Consider the following 20602-nt stretch of genomic DNA (forward strand, 5'->3'; position numbering starts at 1 on the left):
CAAAGGAGTGTTAGGGTTAAAACTTTGACTGATGACAGATGTGTGTCTAAGAGAACAACCATCTCAGCACCGAGACCCTTGTCTTCATTCTGTTCCCATTTTCCTGAGTGCCCCCGAGCAGACCATTACATCCCTCTGCACTTTTCCTTTCTCAAGGGTTGTGTAGGCCTTCCCTAAGTGTCCTCAGTCAAACATCCCCAATGCAAGGACTCTATATGTGTATTTTATTATATGAATTTGGCTCAACTTCATTTGGAATACAGTTCAAGTGGAATTCAGAATTAGAGTCCTTTAGTTCAAGAGTCAACAAACCCTTTCTGAAAGGGACCAGATAGTCAATACTCTAGGCTTCGTGGGCCGTACACTCTGCATCACTAGAAGGCAGCCGCAGGTGCAAACGTGAGTGAATGAGGCTGTGTTCCGGTATATCTTTATCTGTGGACAGAGATCTGAGTTTCATGTGATTTTGTTTTTTTCCCCATGTGTCAAGAAATATATTCTGTTTCTGATTTTTTTTTTTAACCATTTGAAAAAAAGTTAAAAACCATTTGTAGTTGGTGGGCATGGCAAAACCAGGGGCAGGATGGTTTTGGGCCATAGGTTTGCCCACCTCTGCTCTAGTGCGTTTGCACACGGGGTAGATTTACATACCAGGTGGGTTTAAAAAATAGAAGAGAGGCTTTGTTACTATAACGTGATGTAACATGTGATGTAATTTAAAAAGTATCATGATTGGTGATTACTTTTGAGATTTTAGGCTAGATACCTGATTAGTTTTCCTTCCGTTGGCAGGGACTCCAGCAGAATGGTGAGGTCATGAGGACGTGAATTGCAGTTTTATTCATAGTGTAATTCATTTAAATTTTACAAAAGAGTTTAAGCAGAGAACTAGCTTTTCATATCCAAAATTACTTTTATTTAATTTGTATATAAATCTAAATCTTCTTTTGCTACGAGATCCTTAATCTATAATCCCATTATGAGGTAAGAAGTAATGGATTAGAATAGGTTGTTCACTGGGTGAAAACATTTTTTGAAACGTGTTTTATAAAGCAACATGTCTATAGTTTAGAAAGTATTAGTCTCAAAGATGTTTTAAGGAAAATAGCAGATTGCCACCCCATCCTCCCCCGCCCACTTATTACCCTGATGCAGTTAAAAAAATTTTCTATCTGTTCTGGTCTTGCTGTCTACCTCTCTTTTTAAATTCTGTGCTTATGACTCTTGCTTGAGTTATCATTTTTAATCATGATCCATTGGCTTTCTGATTTGGGTGGTGAAGTTTTAATTTTTAACACCCTCCTCCCACCTTATACTTTTTCTCTGCATATTCTCCCATGTAGCTTTTTACCAATTTTAGGACATATCAGTATTGATTATGATAGCAAGAGTCCTATTTAAGCCATGCAATATTTTATCATTATGTTTCTTTTTTTCACTTAACTCTGTTTTTCCTAGAGTTAATTGCAAAACGATGCTCACTTGATCTTTCAAACTCTCCAAATGAAACATCCTTGGTTCGGTTGGACATGGAAACCCAGCAGGGGCTTTTTAACTTATGCATTTATTTTAACTATTCCTCCTGGTGGTGCCCTCTGTCCTCTTACTACAACCTTAGCTCGTTCTCTGTAGGCCTGCGCGCAGCTGTCATGGCGGGACTTCTGCTCTCGTCCTGGGCATGTGCCAGCCTGTCCTCTGTGCTGCATTGCTTGTGTCCTAAATGCAGAGACTTTTTTTCCTTATTTTCACTAGTTTAGTAGAATACATTCTTTTTTGTTTGTTTGTTTGTTTGTGGGGAGTAGGAGGGGAAAGAGGATGTGTGGGAGGTGAATTCTGAGACCCTCATCTGTCTAAAAATGTCTTTATTGCACCTTTGTTCTTACACTTGATTGTTCTTTTGGCCACGAGTAGAATTGTATGTTAGGAAGCACTTCCAACAGAGTTTAGAAGGCAGTATTCCATTGTGTTTTTGCTTGAGGATTGCTATTGAAGTCTTAATCCATTCTCATTTTTGATTCTTTAGATCTATCTGCTTAAGATACCCTGGATATTTTAGAATTTTTTTGTTTCTGGTATTTTGAAATTTCATTTTTTTATTTTGGTGCTAGACAGTTGGAGGGCACTTCCAACCTGGAAACTTCAGCTCTGCAAAATGTCCTGCATTATTTCTTTGCAGTCTACCCCCCTCCCTGGTTTTCTCTATTCTTTCTAGGTGTTCCTTTTAAGTTAGATGTTGAATCTCCTGGATTGACGTCCAGATTTTACATATTTTTCTCTCCTTTTGTTCTTGATTTTTTTTTTGATGTTTTACTTTCTTGGAGATTAAAAAAAAACTCTTCTACTAAACTCCTATTGTGTATTTAAGTGCCTTCCATGTGCCAGGCACCATTGTAGACAGTGGGGTCCAGCAGTGACCAAACCCAACGGTAAGTCCCTGCCCTCACTGAGTTGGCTGTCTAGTCTGCAGACTTTCACTTAATCCTCCTTTTTTGGGTAAGTTACCCCTGCTCGTCTAAGGCATCTTAAACCTTATGGCTTCCTGTTTCAGTGATAAAACCTGACTTTGATAGAAGCAGGAGAGGAGCAGCTGCCTGGGCGGGGAGGGAGCCGAGGCTTTCGGTGCTTTCGCCATAGACTCTGTGCCAGTCCTCCTGCTGTTGCTTCACCTGGGGACCCCACCCTCTGTGGTACCCATGCCTTCATTCCAGAACTTTCCTTGTTCGCTTATACCCCACTGTGGACCTTTGGAGCAGAGAATACTGAAACCCAGCTGGGTCTGTCACCTGATGCTTACCTGTTTTTTTTTTCATTTCTGAATAAAATGACTCTTCTTAGTCTGATAGTATTGTGTCTCCCATTTGATCTTCCGTGTGGGTTTATAAGACTTGAGTTAGTTGTCGCTCTAGTGTGGTTTTGTAAGAGAATAGAGAATTTAATATTTAGTCTTCCATATTGAAGAATTCCTACTGGCTTCCAATTAAGGGCTCTTTGTCAATGACAGCTAATTAACTGGTGTCAGAAGTTACAGTTTTAACTTAAACTTTACTCATAATATAGCATAAGTATTTAATTGGAATATGGTATGTTGCATAGTTTAGAAATTTCAAGTAACTCCCTAATAAAGCACTTTCTTTTTGTCTAGAATTCATTTCTTTGGGACAGTGAGCATCTTCAAGTAACAGATATTATTGAGAATTTTCTTTGAGACCAGGGTTGCATCTTCATTTTGAGTATCAATTGCCCAAGGACAGGGACTTGGTTTTGTTGATCACACCAACTGTAGAAGGGAACCGGACATATAACAGACACTGTTGCTAAAATGAATTTTTGTTTAATGTTTTATGAACCCAGTGTCATTGTTACTATTGTTATAATTTGGTTTGCTTTTGACTATTTTAAGATGGGGTGGAGTCTTCACACCACTTTCCTAATCAGTCATCTCTTCCTTTCAGAAGAAAGACTGGTGTCACTTGAAGTATCAGTTTGCAGAGTTGCTTTTGCACTCACAAGCGTGTTTACTTTGAAATAGTTAGTTTTTACTTACCTTACTGCTTTTGTTGCAAAATGATTAATACTTGTACATGCTTCTCCCAGTCACCATACATTAGATCTGTATGTACTCCATTTCTGACATGCTCTAGAGAGTAGATAGGAAGAAGGGAAATGTTAGCCTTCGTCTGTCTCTCTCTCACTGCTTTACCAAGGGCTGGGTGCATGTTCTTTTATATTAGCCTGTGGCTGCAGATAAAATGCTGCTTATTAGAGAGCATATATTGTAGTTATTTGGTTTTTATTTCTTGACCCTGATGTTTTTGGGAAGAACATTACAATTAAAAGATGGATGCCCTGAGAACATGTGGGAGTCAAAGTCTATCTAGTGGGTGGACCTTACATCCTCTGGTCCCATGGTCTTACCTCTCTTCTCTCTCGTTCCCTCTTGTACCCTGGGAACTTAGCCTCTGCTGTTTTCTTGGTTGCAGGCCAGCTGTCTTCCCTGCTTAAGGCAGAAGCATCCCCAGAACACATCTGAGTAAGGGGTGTGTCAAGCTTGGTTTCTGCAGGGGCACCGGGTAGCATTTCTCCCAAGATTGTCTCTAATTGTACAATTGCTAATGAGCTCATTTGGATTATGACTTCTTGAAGGGCCTGCCTCTCTCTTCTTGTTGCCTACCATCTCAGTTTGGGAGGGCCTCAAATAACCTTTATGCCATAACTGACAACTTTGTGACCCTGGATCTAGGTCACAACACTTGATAAATTTTCAGAGAATGTATGGGAAGTGTTCCAAGTTTTGGCTTGAGGTTGTGAGAAAAGGCTTATTGAAATCCTGCCCCTTGAAGAAAGTTTGCTTTTCTGAAGAAAATGAAGGAAAAGAAATGTTTTATAAAATTTAACTTTATAGGAGATGGCATCCACGTTTTGACTGTTTTTAAGGGATTGCTACAGGAAGTTTCATCATCACAGCTGTAATTTTGCTGATTGGTTAAGTGCATATACATGTGCACGTGCGTTTAAAAATATAATAAGATAATTATTTTTGGTGAAGGGCATGTATATATTACAGGTGACCAGTGTGATTGCAGTACTCTTAAATTCTCATAGGGAATGTTAATTGACTTTAACTAATCAATATTTTAATTGGATATTAATTAATTTTAATTGAAACTTTAATTATAGATCCTGAAACTTATTTTCACCTTTTCCAACTGGTCTTAATACTCAAATTTTATAATTTATAAAGTCTTAAGTTTCAAGTAGTTAGCACAGGCCACTTAAGCTTTTTCAGCCTCTTCTACATTTATGTTTATTTTATAGAGCTGCTGTTAAGAAATTAAAGAAAGATGTTTATAAAATAGACATAATAAAGGTTTAAATATTTGATGTCTTTCCTAGTATATGTAAATAATGTAAATGGCTTTTTTGGATAATGTACAAAAAGTAATGTTAAAAGCAACTAGTTGCTGAAAGTTAAATCTTTCAGTACTTCTAAATCTACAGTCTGTTGACATTAAATTAAGAAAGCCTAGAATAATATTTCCTTTTTGTTGTTGTTGCTTTTTTTTTTTCCTTTTGAAAAGGATCCTAACAATGTTTGCTGTGTTCCATTTGAAAGTACCTTGTTGTGTGAACATCTTTTTATTTAATTTTTATCATGTGTATGCCTTTTTTCCAAGTAGATCAAGCATCTGAGGCTAGGGCCCTGTACCTTAAGTTTCCTTTTGAATTGCCAATGCTTGATAAGTTTTCAAACATGTTTTACATTCTGAATGTTTAGTTTTTATGAGTTATTAATTTGCATGCATTTAAATTCCTTAGAGCAAAGAAACTGATTGATTGAATATTTGGTGGTGTAAAAATGGCATCTGACTACCCAAAGTCAAAACAAAACAAAAAAAATTGTGTAGTGATGTTCATTAAGGTGTTAATTCTGAGGGTGGAGGTCTGAGTCTGTTCTGTGCACCGCTGTAACCCTCCCAGGGCCTGAGATAGCACTGTCACGTGGGAGGTGTTGAATGAATGAATTTGGTGGAAGGGAAAGGATTTTGACCTGGTAGTTAGACTTAATGCCCCCTTGTGCCTCAGCCCTACTTAACTGTGTGATTAAAAGTATATCACTTGTTTCCGGTGTCTTGCCTGTAAGTGGGGACACTTAATAAGATTTCACAGGGCTTTTAGAAAGATTTTGGGGTATGTTGAATGTGAAATTACTTTGAAAAATGTGAAGTGCTTTGTAAATATATGGACACATTCTTAACATGCAGTCCTTTATTCAGAAACCGAACCCCAAAATTCAGGGAATCCTTAGTTTGGCAGTTTATATTTTATGAAAAATGAATAGCATTTTTTTCCTTTGGTGGGGGTGTGGATCTGTCTTCTCTTTATAAATAAAGATACTTATTAGAGTTAGGGGTCTCAGATAGAAAAGTTTTAGAGTGTAGTGTATCAAGAATAGTAGAAAATTTAAGAGGACTTCTTTAGTCTATTCCTTCTCTTGGGTTTCTTCTTAGATCCGTCTGTGTTCCATTCTGACATGCTTTCCTTTATTCTTCCCCACTTCCCTCACCCCTTTAGACTAACAAACAGCCATAGAACTTTCACGGGTAGCCTTATCTCACATGATATCCTAACTTGGAATAAGGCTAATCTAGAGTCTTTTGGTAAGTCCATGTCACGTGGCTGGGATGTTAAATAACCAAATGATCCAAAAGCTTATCTAAGTAATTTGAGACACCCAATATGTGGCTCAGTTAATTTGGGGCCAGTTTAATAAAAGCTTATCTTGCCTTAAGATTCTTGAATGTCCAGAGCTGTTGAATCGGGACAGGTCACATTTGAGGAGTGTGAGTATGGTTTTCCCCAGTGGGGTGACCCTGCGTACTTAGCTGTCTTGGGTTGTGTTTCCCTACGATGATCTCTCATTTCACTAAGCAAATGTGAATAGATGTTACCCCTTTACTGAGTTTTTCTTTTCTCTTCATATGATACCAATTCCCCTTCTTGTCTCAGTTGTTATGACAGAGTATTTCTCTCTAAATTTAGCCACTGAAGAAGAAAGTTGTCGACTAACCCAGTGCTCTGAAGGTGGCCTTTTCATTTTCAAAAGCCACACAGATTGAACCGAGACATTAAGAAGCTTATCGGGTGTCTGTCTCCCAGAGCCTGTCCAGGCTCCCTGCGCGGCCCAAGGTGCTATCTCCATCAGCTCGAGTTTCCAGTCTTGAGGTGCTCTGTCAAATTTGGAACAAAAAATTAAAACTTAATCTGTGCGGTTCATTTTAGGTAAGCTTTGTAAGGGATTCTCTTTCTCATTGGAAAAGTAATCTGGAATTGCACTGAAATGGTGGGGCAGAGACAGGGGTCTGCTGACATTTGCCGCTACCTCTGCGCGCTGGAAACCGAGAACGCGAGGTCACGGCTGTAAGCCTCCCTCACACCCTGCCGTGCTCTTGTGTTCAGAGTAGCCCCAGTGCATTTGCTTCAGTGCTGGGAGTGGTGGTCAGTACAGTAAATAACAGACGATTAGGGATTGTGTTCCTGTGAAATTCAGTTTCTGTCCCATGACGTCCAGTGACGTGGATCTGTATTGGCCAGATAGTCCTAAGCAATCCTCCTTTCCTTTCTTTTGCCAGTTATGCATGTATTTGTTTGGTGTTTTGTTTTGTTCTTGTTTTGCATTTTCACGATGATTAGAAAGGTATTTGTTAAAAAATAAGCCAATAACTTATGATTGTGCATAATATTTGTTATAGTTAATGTATAATTGACATGCTATTTGGTTACTTACCCCAGTGAGAAAAAAATGGAACAATAGAGATTCTCCCAGAGCAGTTGTTTACGGCTCTGATGATTGATTGCACTTGCCTTTGTGGTAGTAAAATTTTATTTTGGTAGGTGCTTATACCTATTTCTTGGGACTTCTACAAGATAGTCAGTTTATGTAAAGATTTGTAGACACCTTTCCTGAAACACTGGACCTTTGATCAGAAACAGTTCAGATGCTAAATCGTAAAGTAAATGTATTGAGTACTTGCTAGGTGTGGGTACATGCTCGGTACCAGGGGTACGGTGGCTAGATGAACTCAGTGTCTGGCCTTTGGAGCACACGGTCTAGTACAGGGGACAGGTGATGCAGATAGCAGCTCTTGTCCTTTTTTCATTCTTTCCCTTAAAACAAGCATGGTGATGCTCGTGGACCTGAGCCTGAGGGGTATGGCCAGGAGATGCTTTCCTGAGGATGTGACATGTTGAAGAGTCAGCGAGAGTCCAGTGGGTATCTGTGTAGGGGAGCAGGGCAGCAGGCGGCCTGGCCCTGGGAGGGGGCGAGAGGAGCCGGCAGACCCTTGTGCTGGGAGTGGATGCAGGGAAGTGAAGTGGGAGAAACGTCAGCTGAGTGACTCCGAAGGCAACTAGAGTTCAGGATTCCAGACTTTGTCTTAAGATGGTTGGGAAGCCTTTGAATAGTTTTAAGCAAAAGAGTATCATGACTTTGGACAGGAAAGCTCCAAGGTATTGTCTGAACTGTCATACAAGACTGAGCCTTTCTGAACTCTGTCAAAATTTGGAGAGCGAAATAGTGATTTTAGAAATTCTTTGAATTGTGAGTAAAGTTAGGCTTTCCCATTTTTTTCAAGAGGATTCTTTAACTTAGTGAAACTTGGAAATGTTTTCTCCTCCTTGTCTCATTAATATCCTGAATTTCTTGTGTGACGTCATGTGAGAAGCAGTAGTTTAAACTGTGGCCAAACTCTTCATGGCACTTGCTTTGAACATACAAGGCTCTGTTGACCTCATCTACTTATAATACATGAAGCTCTAAACTTTTACATAGTAGCACGTTTCATGTGTTTGAATTTTGGAGCTCTTGTCATTCTGTAAGTTTAATATTTTTCCACTGTCGCAGCTGTGAGATTGTATTTCAGGGAACAAGGTGTGTGTGTAAAAGTATCCATCTTTTGAAATTCAGAATTGTAGTCATCTTGTGTGTGTCTGTATTCATATGCATGTGTGTTCATGTGCACACACAGTGTGATATGTGTGCTTTTCCATTTTCATGGCAGTTTTAGATCATGAAAGTTGGATCAGGAAAAGGATATTTCTAGCTGTAGGAGCTAATAGCAGGTGCAGAAGATGATGACTGCAAGTGGTGGGGATGGCTGATCTTCAGGGTAAACCAGACACCTGCTTTTACAGAAGGTAGAGCGATCTAAGTGTGGGGTTCCTACCCCTGGTTGAGAAGCACTGAGATAACTTCAAGTGTCCATATTAGACTGAGCAGGGGGTGGGAAGGCTGTTAGATGAACTCCCAAAGCATTCTACCTTCCACCCATAGGATAAAGACATCCTTCCTTTGGGCTGTTGGGATCCTCCGCCACCCTGCTGCTGCGTGCCCAGCGGCTTTGGGAAGCTCGCTCACGGAATAATCCAGCTATCCGTGTGGTGCCCGTTGTCAGTTTCTTTAGAGGTCTTTTGGGGTAACACTTATACTGGTGCAGAAGAAACTCATACTAGTGACCTATTCAGGTTAACTTAGTCTTTATTTGTAAATACGAGCCAGCAACCAAGTCTCCCTTGTTTTTTGGGGAAAACTAACAACATGAACAAAACAAACAGGTCACCTCTGTAGGGAAGAAGTAACCAGGGGAATAGGGAACTCAGTGTGCTCAGATTTAGGAGAGTAACCCACCTTTAAAACAAGAACAGATTGCTGGGAAGAGCAGTGGTCACATTATTATTACTTTCAGTCATTTTTAATTTCTTGGAAGTTCTGAAATCAGAATGGAGAGGACTAAGAACCAAGCTGCTTATCTGAATTAGAGGAATCTCCCCCAAACAGAGAAAAATAGAGAAATAAGGGGACTTGGAGGGCAGATCCCAAACCTCTAATCTTGAGCAGTTTTAGGAGGAGGAGTAGATAGTTTAAAGGAAGAATCAGTAAGGAACAGAAGAACATCTCTTTGAGCTGAGAAAAGATGTCCTCAGCATGATCTAGGAGAGATGAAAAAAGACCCACACCTGGACATTCTGGTTGGATTTCAGATTTTTCAGGGTTAAGGAGAAAATCCTAAAACTTGTTCAAGGGGAGAAATAGGCTATCTACAACAGTAACAGACCTCAGACACGTCATAAGTAATATTGGATGCCAGTGGAAAATACTGTCTTTAAAATTTTGAGGGGAAGTTTTTTCCAAACTATAGTTTTTGTACCCGGGCAAATACTAAATTATGGAGACAAATAGAAGAGGTTTTTGGATCTGCAAAGATTTAGAAAATTTTACTTTCTGCGCCTTATTTAAATGGTGGGAAAAGTACCAGGAAAAAGGTTCATGAGATCTAGAAAAAACTGGCCACGAGATGACTGAGCAGAAGCCAAGAAAGATGAAATAAGAAAGTGAGCTGACTCTGAAGGCTTGTGATGTTCTTTGCCTATTTACTGGGGTCTAGTGCCAAACAATTACTTTCTTTTGCCCTCGGTCCTTTCACAATATCCAGTGCTCCAGGTATGATGATACTTAGTACACCCAAACACTGAAATGCCATGTGTATGTGACTAAACATCCAGTGATTACCTGGAAGCTGTCCTAAGCACAGCTACAGCAGAGAACGAAAGTACAGCAAACCTTGACATTGTTGAAGTAGAACCGTCAGACCTGGAGATGGACGTGGACGGTAAGAAAGGGTGAGCATGTGCTAAACGTCTCGCCTTCTCGCTGTGGGCTCAGAGCAACAGGGTGTGCTGCTTTGTCTGCTTAAAGTTAACACTTGCATGGTAATGTCCCCCAATTCCCAGTCAACTCCCAGAAAGTCCTCTGGCTGTTTTAGACCTTTATGCACATTTCAGCATTCTTCTGTGTGCAGGTATTTTAATAAAATCATGCAGGTGGTTGGTTTTAGGGCCAAAAAAAGTTTTTGCCTTGTCGAAACTCCTCTATATGTTTACTTTCTGCCACTCTCAAGATTAGTAGATGAGAGGCCTTTTGTGCCCCTGGTATATAGGCCACACAATTGTGTCCCTTGCTGCAGAAGAGTACCCTACCTAGCCCGGGAGATGCTAGACACGAAGGATTGTCCAAATTCCATTTCTGTCACTCTTCTAGTCAGGAACTTACGGTGTTTCTGTTAGCCAGCTGGGCTTGGATTCGTACCACGCTGTCCCCGGTCATGGGCAAGAAGACTTACTGGTCTAGTCTGTCCTTAGTTTTGTTGGGGGGGGGGGGGGAACCACTGTACTCAGACATGAGATCATCTAGCCTGTTTCTTCACAGAATGAGACTCTGTAGCATCTTTCTTAACCTGCCTCATTACTGCAGCGTAGAACTTGGAAGTTGTTCTTGCAGGCTGTCCCGGCTCACACTGTGGCTCTGGTCTGAGCTGAGAGCAGCTGTCTTGTCTGTGTGACAACATCGCGTCGTTGACATATTCTTCAGTCACTGCTTTCCCTGGCTCTTCACAGGTTATACTATTACTTTCACATAGGCCCTCTTTGCGCATTCTGTGGCCATCTTCCCTGTCCTTAAATTTGTTGTAAAGTATGGCAGCCAGGCCTAAGGAGAAAGTAACTTGTATGCAAGGGAATTTTCAAGCATGTCTTTGAAGTGTAATTACTACTGAAGTTAGATTTGTTTTTAATCTCCCCTATTAATTGCAGATGGGAAGCCTGATGACGATGATGACTTGGGAAGTTGCAGTGACCCCTGCAGTCCGGGAGAACCCTGGACATGGTCCATGTGCACCTAACGCTGACAGGTCATCTTCAGTTTTGACCAGTGATTAAGACAAGTTGACAGTCCACAGAATTTCCCTTTCCAACCCTCATCTTCGAGCTTTACTTTTAGACCGTTGTCCCGGTTACAGAAGACCCGGGAGGGGTCCAGCAGTGGCCGGGGGAGAGGAGCATTCGGCTTGTGGTCTTGGGTTTGATGAGGCTCTGAGCAGTAGGGGAGGTCTAATGCCTTAATCATGATGATGAGATAGTTTAACTGTGAAATTCAGATCAAGAATAATTATAAAACTCTGATCCCTGCGGAACAAATGTTATTAAGTAATACTCCTTCGTGGTGAAGTCTTGTAACTCTCATTCAGCAAGTACTAAACATTTATCTGCCAGACTTTGGAGGTATACACGATCTTTTAGTTCCGTTCAAACCTAATCTTTTAAAACTTAATCCTAATGTTGAAAATGACTTTCTTGATTAGCTGTAGGTATTATTTATATGGGTAAATTAACTCTTTTTATTAGATGTTTCTTAAGGGTGATATGTAAGTCATGTTTTTATAAATGACTGCATTTTGAATATACTTGGAAGTTTAAATATTGAGAATCTTCAGTGTTCTGGGATCATAGGTATATAATATATATATGAAATACATATATCATAACTTAAAATCATTACATCTCTCATCATAGGTTGTAGGACCTGAACCTGTGGGAAAAGATTCAAATTACATAGTGGTTTTTTTCTAGCTAGAATTTGAAGATTGAGAGACTTGGGGGCTCTGATAAACTTACTGTGACTAAATCGGCCCTAAGCATACCAGTTAAGGACATCATTTACTAGTTCTTTACCCTTTCTCCTTATATGAATCCCTGGCTAGCGCACAATAGTTGAATCCTCTTCACTTCGTGTGTGTCCAGGACAGAGCACCGTGAACACCTGTTTCAGAGCAGTGGTAGGACCTCTGAGGTGCCATATGCTCGTTTATCAGGTCACGGAGAGCTGTAGAGAAATGAAAGCTACTCAAGTTTACCAGTGAAAATAGTGAATCAGATAAGCTGCAAGCCATATGTTCCTACTCCAGGGGGCTTACACAGGGTGGAGCCAAGTCATCAGTGCTTAGTTCCTGTGAACTTACTCCAGAAAACCTCTGTCTCGGCTTGTGCAGTCAGAGTTTTTAAGAGTGAACCAGTAAAATGTGGTCTTTGCCTAAGTTTCTTAATTCCTTTGTTTACGCTCAGTTGAAGCATTTCTGTAGGTTGCAGTTACGAAAAGATGTAAGATCACCTAGGAAGTTTATTCTGGAGGAGGATGGTTGGTGAAAATGAAGGTCTTCCTGCCCTGCTGGTTTGTGGGCTTAGGTCAGAATGCCGCGGGTCTGGGTACAACTTCCTGCCAATATAAGGGGGAACAGGAAGTGTTAAAACAGCTGATGCCTTCCGTCCTTTGCTAACCGTCGACCACTGTAACTGGTGTCAGTAACGGGCCATGTAGCTGAATTCCCTTAATTGTCTGGCTTGGAGCTCAGGCCTGCCTACCTATTGTATTAAAAGAAAGAATAAAGCAGAAATGTTGAAAGTTTGTTGATCTCTCCTTGCTTCCTCTTCCTTTACTTGCCAGGACTCTGTGGTAAAGAACAGCATTATTTCAGAGTCAGAGATGTGACTTAGGTGCCTGTGGTTTTGAAGAAACCATATTTCTTTAAAATGTGTCATTTTGGGAAGTTTGTTTCCTTTGAGATAGTCTTTGGATAGATGAGTGAGGACTGTCGGCCTGTCCTGGTCAAATTGTTGCAAGTCCAACGTTCAGCACATGGCCTCTGGGTTGGTAACGGCTGAGGAAGGACTGAGCCCATGAGCTTGTCTAGATGAGAGACAGCATGGGAAGCCTGCCCATCATTTTGAGAAGGCAGGTTGAACTGCCCAGGTAATAGGAAAGGTGGAGTGGAGGGTCACTCCTGCACTCTCCTTTCTGCCACCTCGCTTCTAGGGCGCTTTCCCTCAGGACTGAGAAAATCTTTTTGCCACAACTTGGTGTAACTTTTCAATAGTTTTCTTTAAAGCTGCTTTATGGTTTGTGAGTGTGTGCTGCAGACTTCGGTCTTGTACTCGCCACAGCCCTGCTTGCTACCTTCCGACAAACACGCCAGCTTTTCAGATGAGAACAACACTAGGATGTTGTATCAATTTCACTCCAGGTCCGAGAACTAGTCTGTTAGGGAGTGGGGGAGCCTTAAACTCCAGTGTCCAATGTCTTTTTAGTCATTTTTTGCTCTTTATTACAACATGTTACAAAACACTATAGGCACGAGGTGTGCTGTCAGCCATCACTGCTGTATCTCAACGCCGGGCATACCCTTGCGGTAGAACTGATCCTGGGCGTTTGTCAGAGGGAATGTTACAAATCTGGTGGGAACAGTCTTCCAGGAGTTGGCGAATCGTGGCCATATCCAGCCCTCTGCCTATTCATGTATGGCCCCTTCCACAATTCTAAATGGTTGAAAAAAATTAAGAGCTCATGACCCATAATTTCTGTGAAGCTCAGCTCTGGGTGTGTATAATGAAGTTCCTTTGGAGCACAGCCGCGTCACCCACGTGCGCGGTGTCTGGCTGCTCTAACACTACGAAGGCGGAGCTGAGCAGCTGCACAGAGGCCACGTGGACAGTGACGCTCAGTGTGTTTACTGACTGGAACCGCCTGCCAGCCCCTGTGTCGGCCTGTTGCTGTGATCTGACTTTCACTGGCGTGGAACCCATCCAGCGAACCCTTCTAGACCCGCATCTGACTCTTCTTACCAGGATCTTACCCTGATCTCTGAAGTACCCCAGTGGCAAATAGCCTTCAGTCACTAGGGCTTTTTTCCTTTTACTAATTTATAACAAAGTTGGTCACTTTGACATTTCCGTGAGCAGTGTGACCACCGTGCTTCAACCATCTAAACTTAAATCAATAGGACATAAATGCCCTTTAAAGAATCATAAAACAGACCCTTGCCAAGATCTTCGGGTGTTTTGTTTATGCTTACCTGTTGAGAGTAGGGTTGGTACAGAGAGATGCTCTCTGGACTCACCCAGGCAGTGGCTTGTACTTGTCCCAGTTGTGGCCTGGCCGTTCCCAATTCACCGGTTCTTTATTCCAGCCTCTGCCTTCTTAGTATATTCACTGCCTTCTAATTTACAAAGAGCCCACAAAACCCACCTTCCTCTCCTGTGTTCTCTGTATTCTATATTTGCCTGCCTGTTTCAGAGGAAGAAACAATGCTCCTTTTCCAGGACCATCCCCTCTCCCTCACCTCTGCCTTCTACCTCCCCACTGGGTCCCGTGTCTTTTGATCTCAAGGCTCTTACTCCAGTGTTTCCCCCTTTTCTGTAGACTCTTATTTTCTCCATTGGTTCCATTCTCCTCAGTCTGTAATTATTACAGGTCATCTTTATCCTGAAAACTTTTCCTCCCTAGAGTTTCACACTCCTCAAGCTGCAACCCTGTTTCTTCCTATTTTTATAGTCAAATCTCTCTGAAGAATGATGTCTTCTTCCTCATCTCATATCTGCTTGACCTGTTAACACTGGTTTCTGCTTTAAGTCTTCTGTTGAACCTGCTCTGATTAACCCAGTTGTCCTAGCTGGTGCCTTTTTATTGGTCTCCATCTCTGTAGTAATCCCCACTGTTAACTACTGTTTCCATGTCAAAACTCTTCATTTTCTTTATTTCTGAGCCCCACCAGACCTTGAGCCTCTCTCTGAATGACCTTTCTCAGCCTCCTATACTGATGCCATGTTTTACCCATCTCAGTATCTGTAGCACCTGGTGCTTGACAGCCACCGTGGTGGCCACCTACTCAAATAAATAGGAAGGGGACTCTTAAAGCCCAGGGGCTGGGCAGATCCCCCAGAATGGCTCTGGAGCAGGGAAAGAGCTGTGTGCTGTGTCCCTGTGAAAGAGATCTGGATAGCCACTGGAGACTGACCTTTGTATTTTTGGTGTCTGGTAAATGTTGAATGAAGGAATGACTGTGGATGTGGTCTGTAAATGTTGGGTGTTGTAATTCAGGGGTACCCGGAGAGCTGGCCAGTTCCCCAAAGCAGATTCTGGTTTAGGGAAGGATGGCAGAGAGTATCAGTCTGTGTAACTGAGAAGAGCCATGAGCAAGGAGATACAGAACTGACTTATTTAGAAAGTAGTTCTGAGAATTTTAGTAAAACAGATCTCAAATTTGCTGTTAATGAGTTTTCATCCGACTAAAAACTGAGGAAAGAAGACATTTCTAGGGCTGCTTCAGGCTGATTTCTTCACACGGGGGGGATTATTCCAGCCGTCTGGAGTGATGGTCCAAGATCCCTGCTTTGTGGGAGAGACCGGTAACAGGACGCAGCAGGTCAGGGCAGGCCACCATCTCTGCAAACTGCGGTTTGCCTTTCAGAGTCTTACTCTCGGATGGAAAAGAAGATAGAAGGAGAGGCGGGCTTGTTTTCTAGAATAACTTCCCCTGTGCCTCAGTCGGCTCAGACTGCTGTAACGAAACACCGCAGACTGGGTGGCTGGAGAGGTGGAACATCATTGCTCGCGGTTCCGGGGCTGCATGTGTGCAGCTGTGCCCCGAGGAGGGCCCTCTCCTGGGCTGCAGGTTTCTCCTTGTGCCTTCACACGGCAGGTCTCTCTGGAGCCTCTTTATAGGGCATGAATGCCCTTCATGAGGGTTCCCTCATCATGACTTAAGCATCTCCCAAAGGCCCCACCTACTAATACCATCACCTTTGGGGTTAGCATTTCAACATTGACTATTAGTGGGACACAGAAGTCCAGACGGTAGCACCTGATCAGAAGTGTGGCTGTGCTGTTGGAAGCCACTAGAAAGAGTAAGCACTGCCCCCCGGGACTTGCTCACCCAGCTCTAACCAGCTCACGTGCCACACGTGACAGTAGGGGGTGTGGAAACTCCGCTAAACACACTTCCAGCTGTGTTGTATACTGTTCCTTCGATTTTAAGAAATAGTAGCACTTCAAGAATTTGAGGGAGCTTTATAGCTTTCTTGCGTGGTTTACTGCCAACTAACGCCCTTGGCACAGTCCTTCACTTTAACTGCAACACAGCGTATCTGTCCTTTGTGATTTTTCTTGATATTATCATCACTGGAGCATTTATCAAATTGATTTGTTTCAAGGAGTGGTCATATTGTGCTTAATAATGTACAAAAATAGCTTCACAGATACAGTGTAATTTATTTTTTAAGTTAGACAACTTTGAAGATGCACAAAAATAACTTGTACATTAGACACTCTCGAATTAGTTTCTTTTAAATAGATTTATTTAATTTTTTATATATGTATTTTGTGTGTGGGGGGGTAGGTTAGGTAGGTTTATTTCACGTGCTTTACCACTTGAGCTGTACCCTCCCCCACCTCCAATTAGTACTTTGTTACATTTATTTCAATAGAAAATGCTTATTAGACAAAAGGAGGCAAAGTAGAAAGTTAAAGCGGTACTAACCGCATTCTTCACAGGAAGTTGCAGAAACACTCGATGTGGCCGTGAGGTACAGGGCAGTGGCTAAGGGTGCGAGTGAGGGGGCCAGAGTACCTTTTACATCTTGTCTTTGATGAAAAGCCACTGCATTACGCTAATGGAAGAGAGCAACACAGTTAAATCATCAGTGACTGACAAAACCTTGGGAGTGATGCTCAGAGCAGGCTTGGCGAGGGCGGCGTGGGTGCCCGGAAGTTTGCTGAGCGGTAGATTGCAGCCATTGAGTGACAGGTGGCGGGTGTCTGGATTAAGGGAGTTGCAGCAGGACCACAGAGAGCGTGCAGACAGAAGTGTTCTGGGAGAGAGTTTAACTTGGGTATTTTGGAATGAAAGCCTTGCCAACTGTGATGTGTTTGATCAGTGCATCATTATATTTTGGACCCAACTCCATGCTATTTTGGGGGTTGGAATTAAATGAAAGAAATACAGAATCTGTGCCACCTCCAGGTTGGAGGAGCCCTTTACTTACAGATAGAACTTTGGAATAGGTGGGTAGGAAAACTTGACTGTGGTTCAGAAGTTCATCACCCATCTTCCCCTTTAGCAAAAATTGTCTTACTCCTTTCTTAGGGTCATTTTCATCATCATCAAGCCTCTCAGATAATTTGACATCCTTATATGCAGAAATCCAATCAGTTAATTGATTGGATTGGAATCAACAATCCAATTTGGAAAAAACAAAGTTACCCTATGAAAAGTTCTTTTTGTTTGTTTTTATCCTCTATGAAAACGCCTCCTGTTATAGTTCTTACAATTCTTCGGCTACAGAGTGAAGAGTAACCAGGATGGGAAGGCTTCCGCTGCTCTGCCCTCTTCTCCTCCCCCCACCGGCTCGGACACTGACACACAGCACAGCATCACTGTTCGGTTAGCCTGCCCCCGCAGCAGTCCTCCTCCCTCCTCTTCAGAGCCTCCTCGCCGGAGGACAGCGGAGAGCATTCTTTCTTGCAATAGATGCCAATTGTGTTCTTAGTTGGGATCTGGCTGTCATAGCTGCAGTCACTGTGCCATTGTACTGCGAGGCCGGGCCACAGTGGTTATTGTGCGGAGGAATGAATGCTGTTCAGCTGTGACGCGCTGTCGCCTGCATCTGTGGATGAGAACACGCGGTCACTGTCATTAGCCTGGCGAGTGATCAGACTGGTATAAAACAACATCATCTGTTAAGCAAGTTAGCAGTCACAAAGAACACTTGATTTGCTTTTTTGGGGGGTAATATAGAATTTTTAATGAGAAACTGAGTACTAGAGATTAAAGATGTGAGAAGAGCTCCCTAGTGTGTGTTGCGTATTAACCCCCTCCAGTTTTCAGTGCATTTGGGATCAGGTGTGCATGTCTGGAAATGTAGGGATGGGGGTGCCAGCTCCGCACACCTCTGCTCCGGTGCAGCCCTGAGCAACCGGAAGCGCTGTGTCCCCACAGAGCACTGCACAACTGGGTCTGTGGTCAGATCACTGGTGTCCGTTAGGGACCAGGCTGCCTGGCAGTGTCCCCCTCTGTGGAACTTGTGGGTTTGGAAAGTGTAATCTTTGTGAACATAGTTTCCTTGACTATTTCATCTGCATAAGGAAAATGCATCTCTTCTGTACTTGTTCGAATGGGATGGTACCATTTCTCAAGATTCTTGCTGAAGTAAAGGAAGCACTTTGCTGTCATAAATAACTGTGGTGATACTTTGCAAGGATCCCACGAGTCCCGAGATTGGAGCTTGTTATTCTCCGGACGGCCCTCAGCCCGCTTTCTCTCCACCCTACTGCCCATTTTTGAACACTTTTCAGCTGTTAGCTCATTAGCATTGCTCATTAAAAGTAACCTGGGGGATGCATTTCAAAACAGTCCTTTTTATACTTGTTTCTTCAAGTTTTGTCAAATTTTCAGCAAAATAACCAACTTATCACTTAAAGTGAAATTTAACCTAATTTATATATATTTTTATCTGTTCCCTCCTGTCCTGCTTAGTACATGTCTGAGTGATTGCTTTTTAGAGAAATGCATTTTGACTAGCACAGTAATTTATATTCCATGAAGAGAGTAAGTGATTTTTGATGTGGCTGACTCAAGTTTTTAGTTTAGTCTTTTCATGATCCCAGGATCCAAGGAGTTGGTAATTTTGGAGGAGGGGAATGCATTAATTAGGACAGGTGAGATAATGTAAGAATTAGATCATCTCCCCATGCAGGTAAAATTCCTTTTTGTTCCTTATTTTATTATTTTAAAGTAATAATATGTGTAATTCTCCCTTTAAAATTTACATAAATAATACATGTTCAGTGCAGAAAGTTTGGAAAATATTTTTAATAAAGAAAAAGTCCAGCAGATTATCAGTTACCTTTATGCCTGCCTTCTAAAATAACTGTCACTATGCTTTGGTTATATACACCCTTCTGTGTTCTGCAGATCATTTTTCCCACAAACCTTGTTTTGGACCCAAACCCATTCAGAAATGCAGTAATTTTAAGTTTCTTCCATAATCCCGGGGCATGTTTCCACAAAAAATTTTTTGATCAATGTTTACTAATGTGAATGGAGAAGGAAATGGTGGAGTAAACGATCATATCTGCTCAAAATAAAAAGGAGAAGGGGGAGGATGGAAAATAAACTTTAGGAAAAAAAATATAGGACCATGAACAATTAGTATTAAGAACTGTTTCCCACAATTCTAAAGTTTCTTTGAGTTTTTATTTTGACACTAACATTTTATCTTATTTTAAAACAGTTAAATTTTTGTGCAGAAATAGAAAGATGGAAAACATTTCTAGTGAAGAAATTAAAGATGAATTTTCCTTGTTGTATAGGTATTGACTATAATCAAGGTGACACTGATTTAATTGTTCTTAGTGGGGGTATAAATAGTCCCCTTATTCACAAATGGCTCATATTTTTTTTTTTACGTATTTTTTCCTTTAGATAAATGGAAGTCAGTTAAGAATGAAAAGTTGCTTTTCATTTTTTTTTTTAACGTCTTCTCTTTCTCTGACAAGTCAGCGTCTGCTTCTGTGTTGCTAACTGCTGCTGTTTATTTTCTGCTTCTGTGACAGCGAGCCGATGGCGGAGTCTCTTCCCTTCAAATGTCTCCCTGGCTTTTCCTTATAGTCCTGTGGCAAGACTCAGCCCTTATAGCAATGGCATTAATACTCCCAGCTTCTCTAAAACCTCAAATAAAGCAATACTAACACCTGAGAGAACAGGTAATTTTCTTGACTTCCTGACTAGCCGCTTGCTTTGTATGTAAATCAGTCACCAAATGCAGCTTAAATATCCACCTTTCATTGAAGAGCTTAAGGGTAATTGTATCATAATTGTATCATAATGGGGAGTTCGCTGCACACTTACCTTGGGTACAGAAGGGCTAGCGTTCATTTGTGCTTTAACATCATTAATCTGCTCTTCAGCATGTGTAACAGGCAGCCTCCCCTCTTTAGCAAATGCATGTGTATGTAATTGTGTGTTTCCAGATGCCTATGTGCTTTTAAAATTAACTGTTGAAAACAATGCAAGTACATTTCATTATGATTCAAGATGATAAGACTTCTACATCTTTTTTTTTTTTTAATTTTTTGGTAGCTTTTTATTAAGTCAGGGCTGCATAGAAAGAACAGTCATAGCAACCTTTTATGAGAGGTGGGCTCACCACTTCCGCAGCTGTCTCAGCGTCGGTGTGATTCCATGCCTCCATCTTCTCCCTGGGTCCTCTCCCTCACGTCCTTGTTTTCTCATGCTCATGAGTGGCTGCTAGCCTCCTGCGACTGCTCTTAGTGATGGAGGTTTTACGTGTGCTTCCCTGTATGGATATGTGTCTTTTACATGTGATATTCTTATCCATTTATAGCACTACTGTTTGTTCCTGTTTCAAAAAATGGACCAGA

General features: G+C 41.7%; 1 protein-coding gene across 4 annotated transcripts in view; it reads left to right on the forward strand.

The window, feature by feature from the left end:
• Positions 1 to 20602, forward strand: part of SLAIN1 (SLAIN motif family member 1) — a 55943-nt gene that overhangs the window by 21492 nt on the left and 13849 nt on the right. For 2 of the 4 annotated variants that reach the window (XM_045509140.2, XM_010973527.3), the window contains exon 3: positions 19775 to 19924. The exons of the other annotated variants lie outside the window; for them this stretch is intronic. In XM_045509140.2, coding sequence (XP_045365096.1) covers positions 19775 to 19924 — 150 coding nt within the window. The remainder of the gene's footprint in view (positions 1 to 19774; positions 19925 to 20602) is intronic. 4 annotated transcript variants of the gene reach the window in all.

The sequence above is a fragment of the Camelus bactrianus genome, chromosome 14 (assembly GCF_048773025.1).
Source record: "Camelus bactrianus isolate YW-2024 breed Bactrian camel chromosome 14, ASM4877302v1, whole genome shotgun sequence".
In the NCBI taxonomy this organism is placed as follows: domain Eukaryota; kingdom Metazoa; phylum Chordata; class Mammalia; order Artiodactyla; family Camelidae; genus Camelus; species Camelus bactrianus.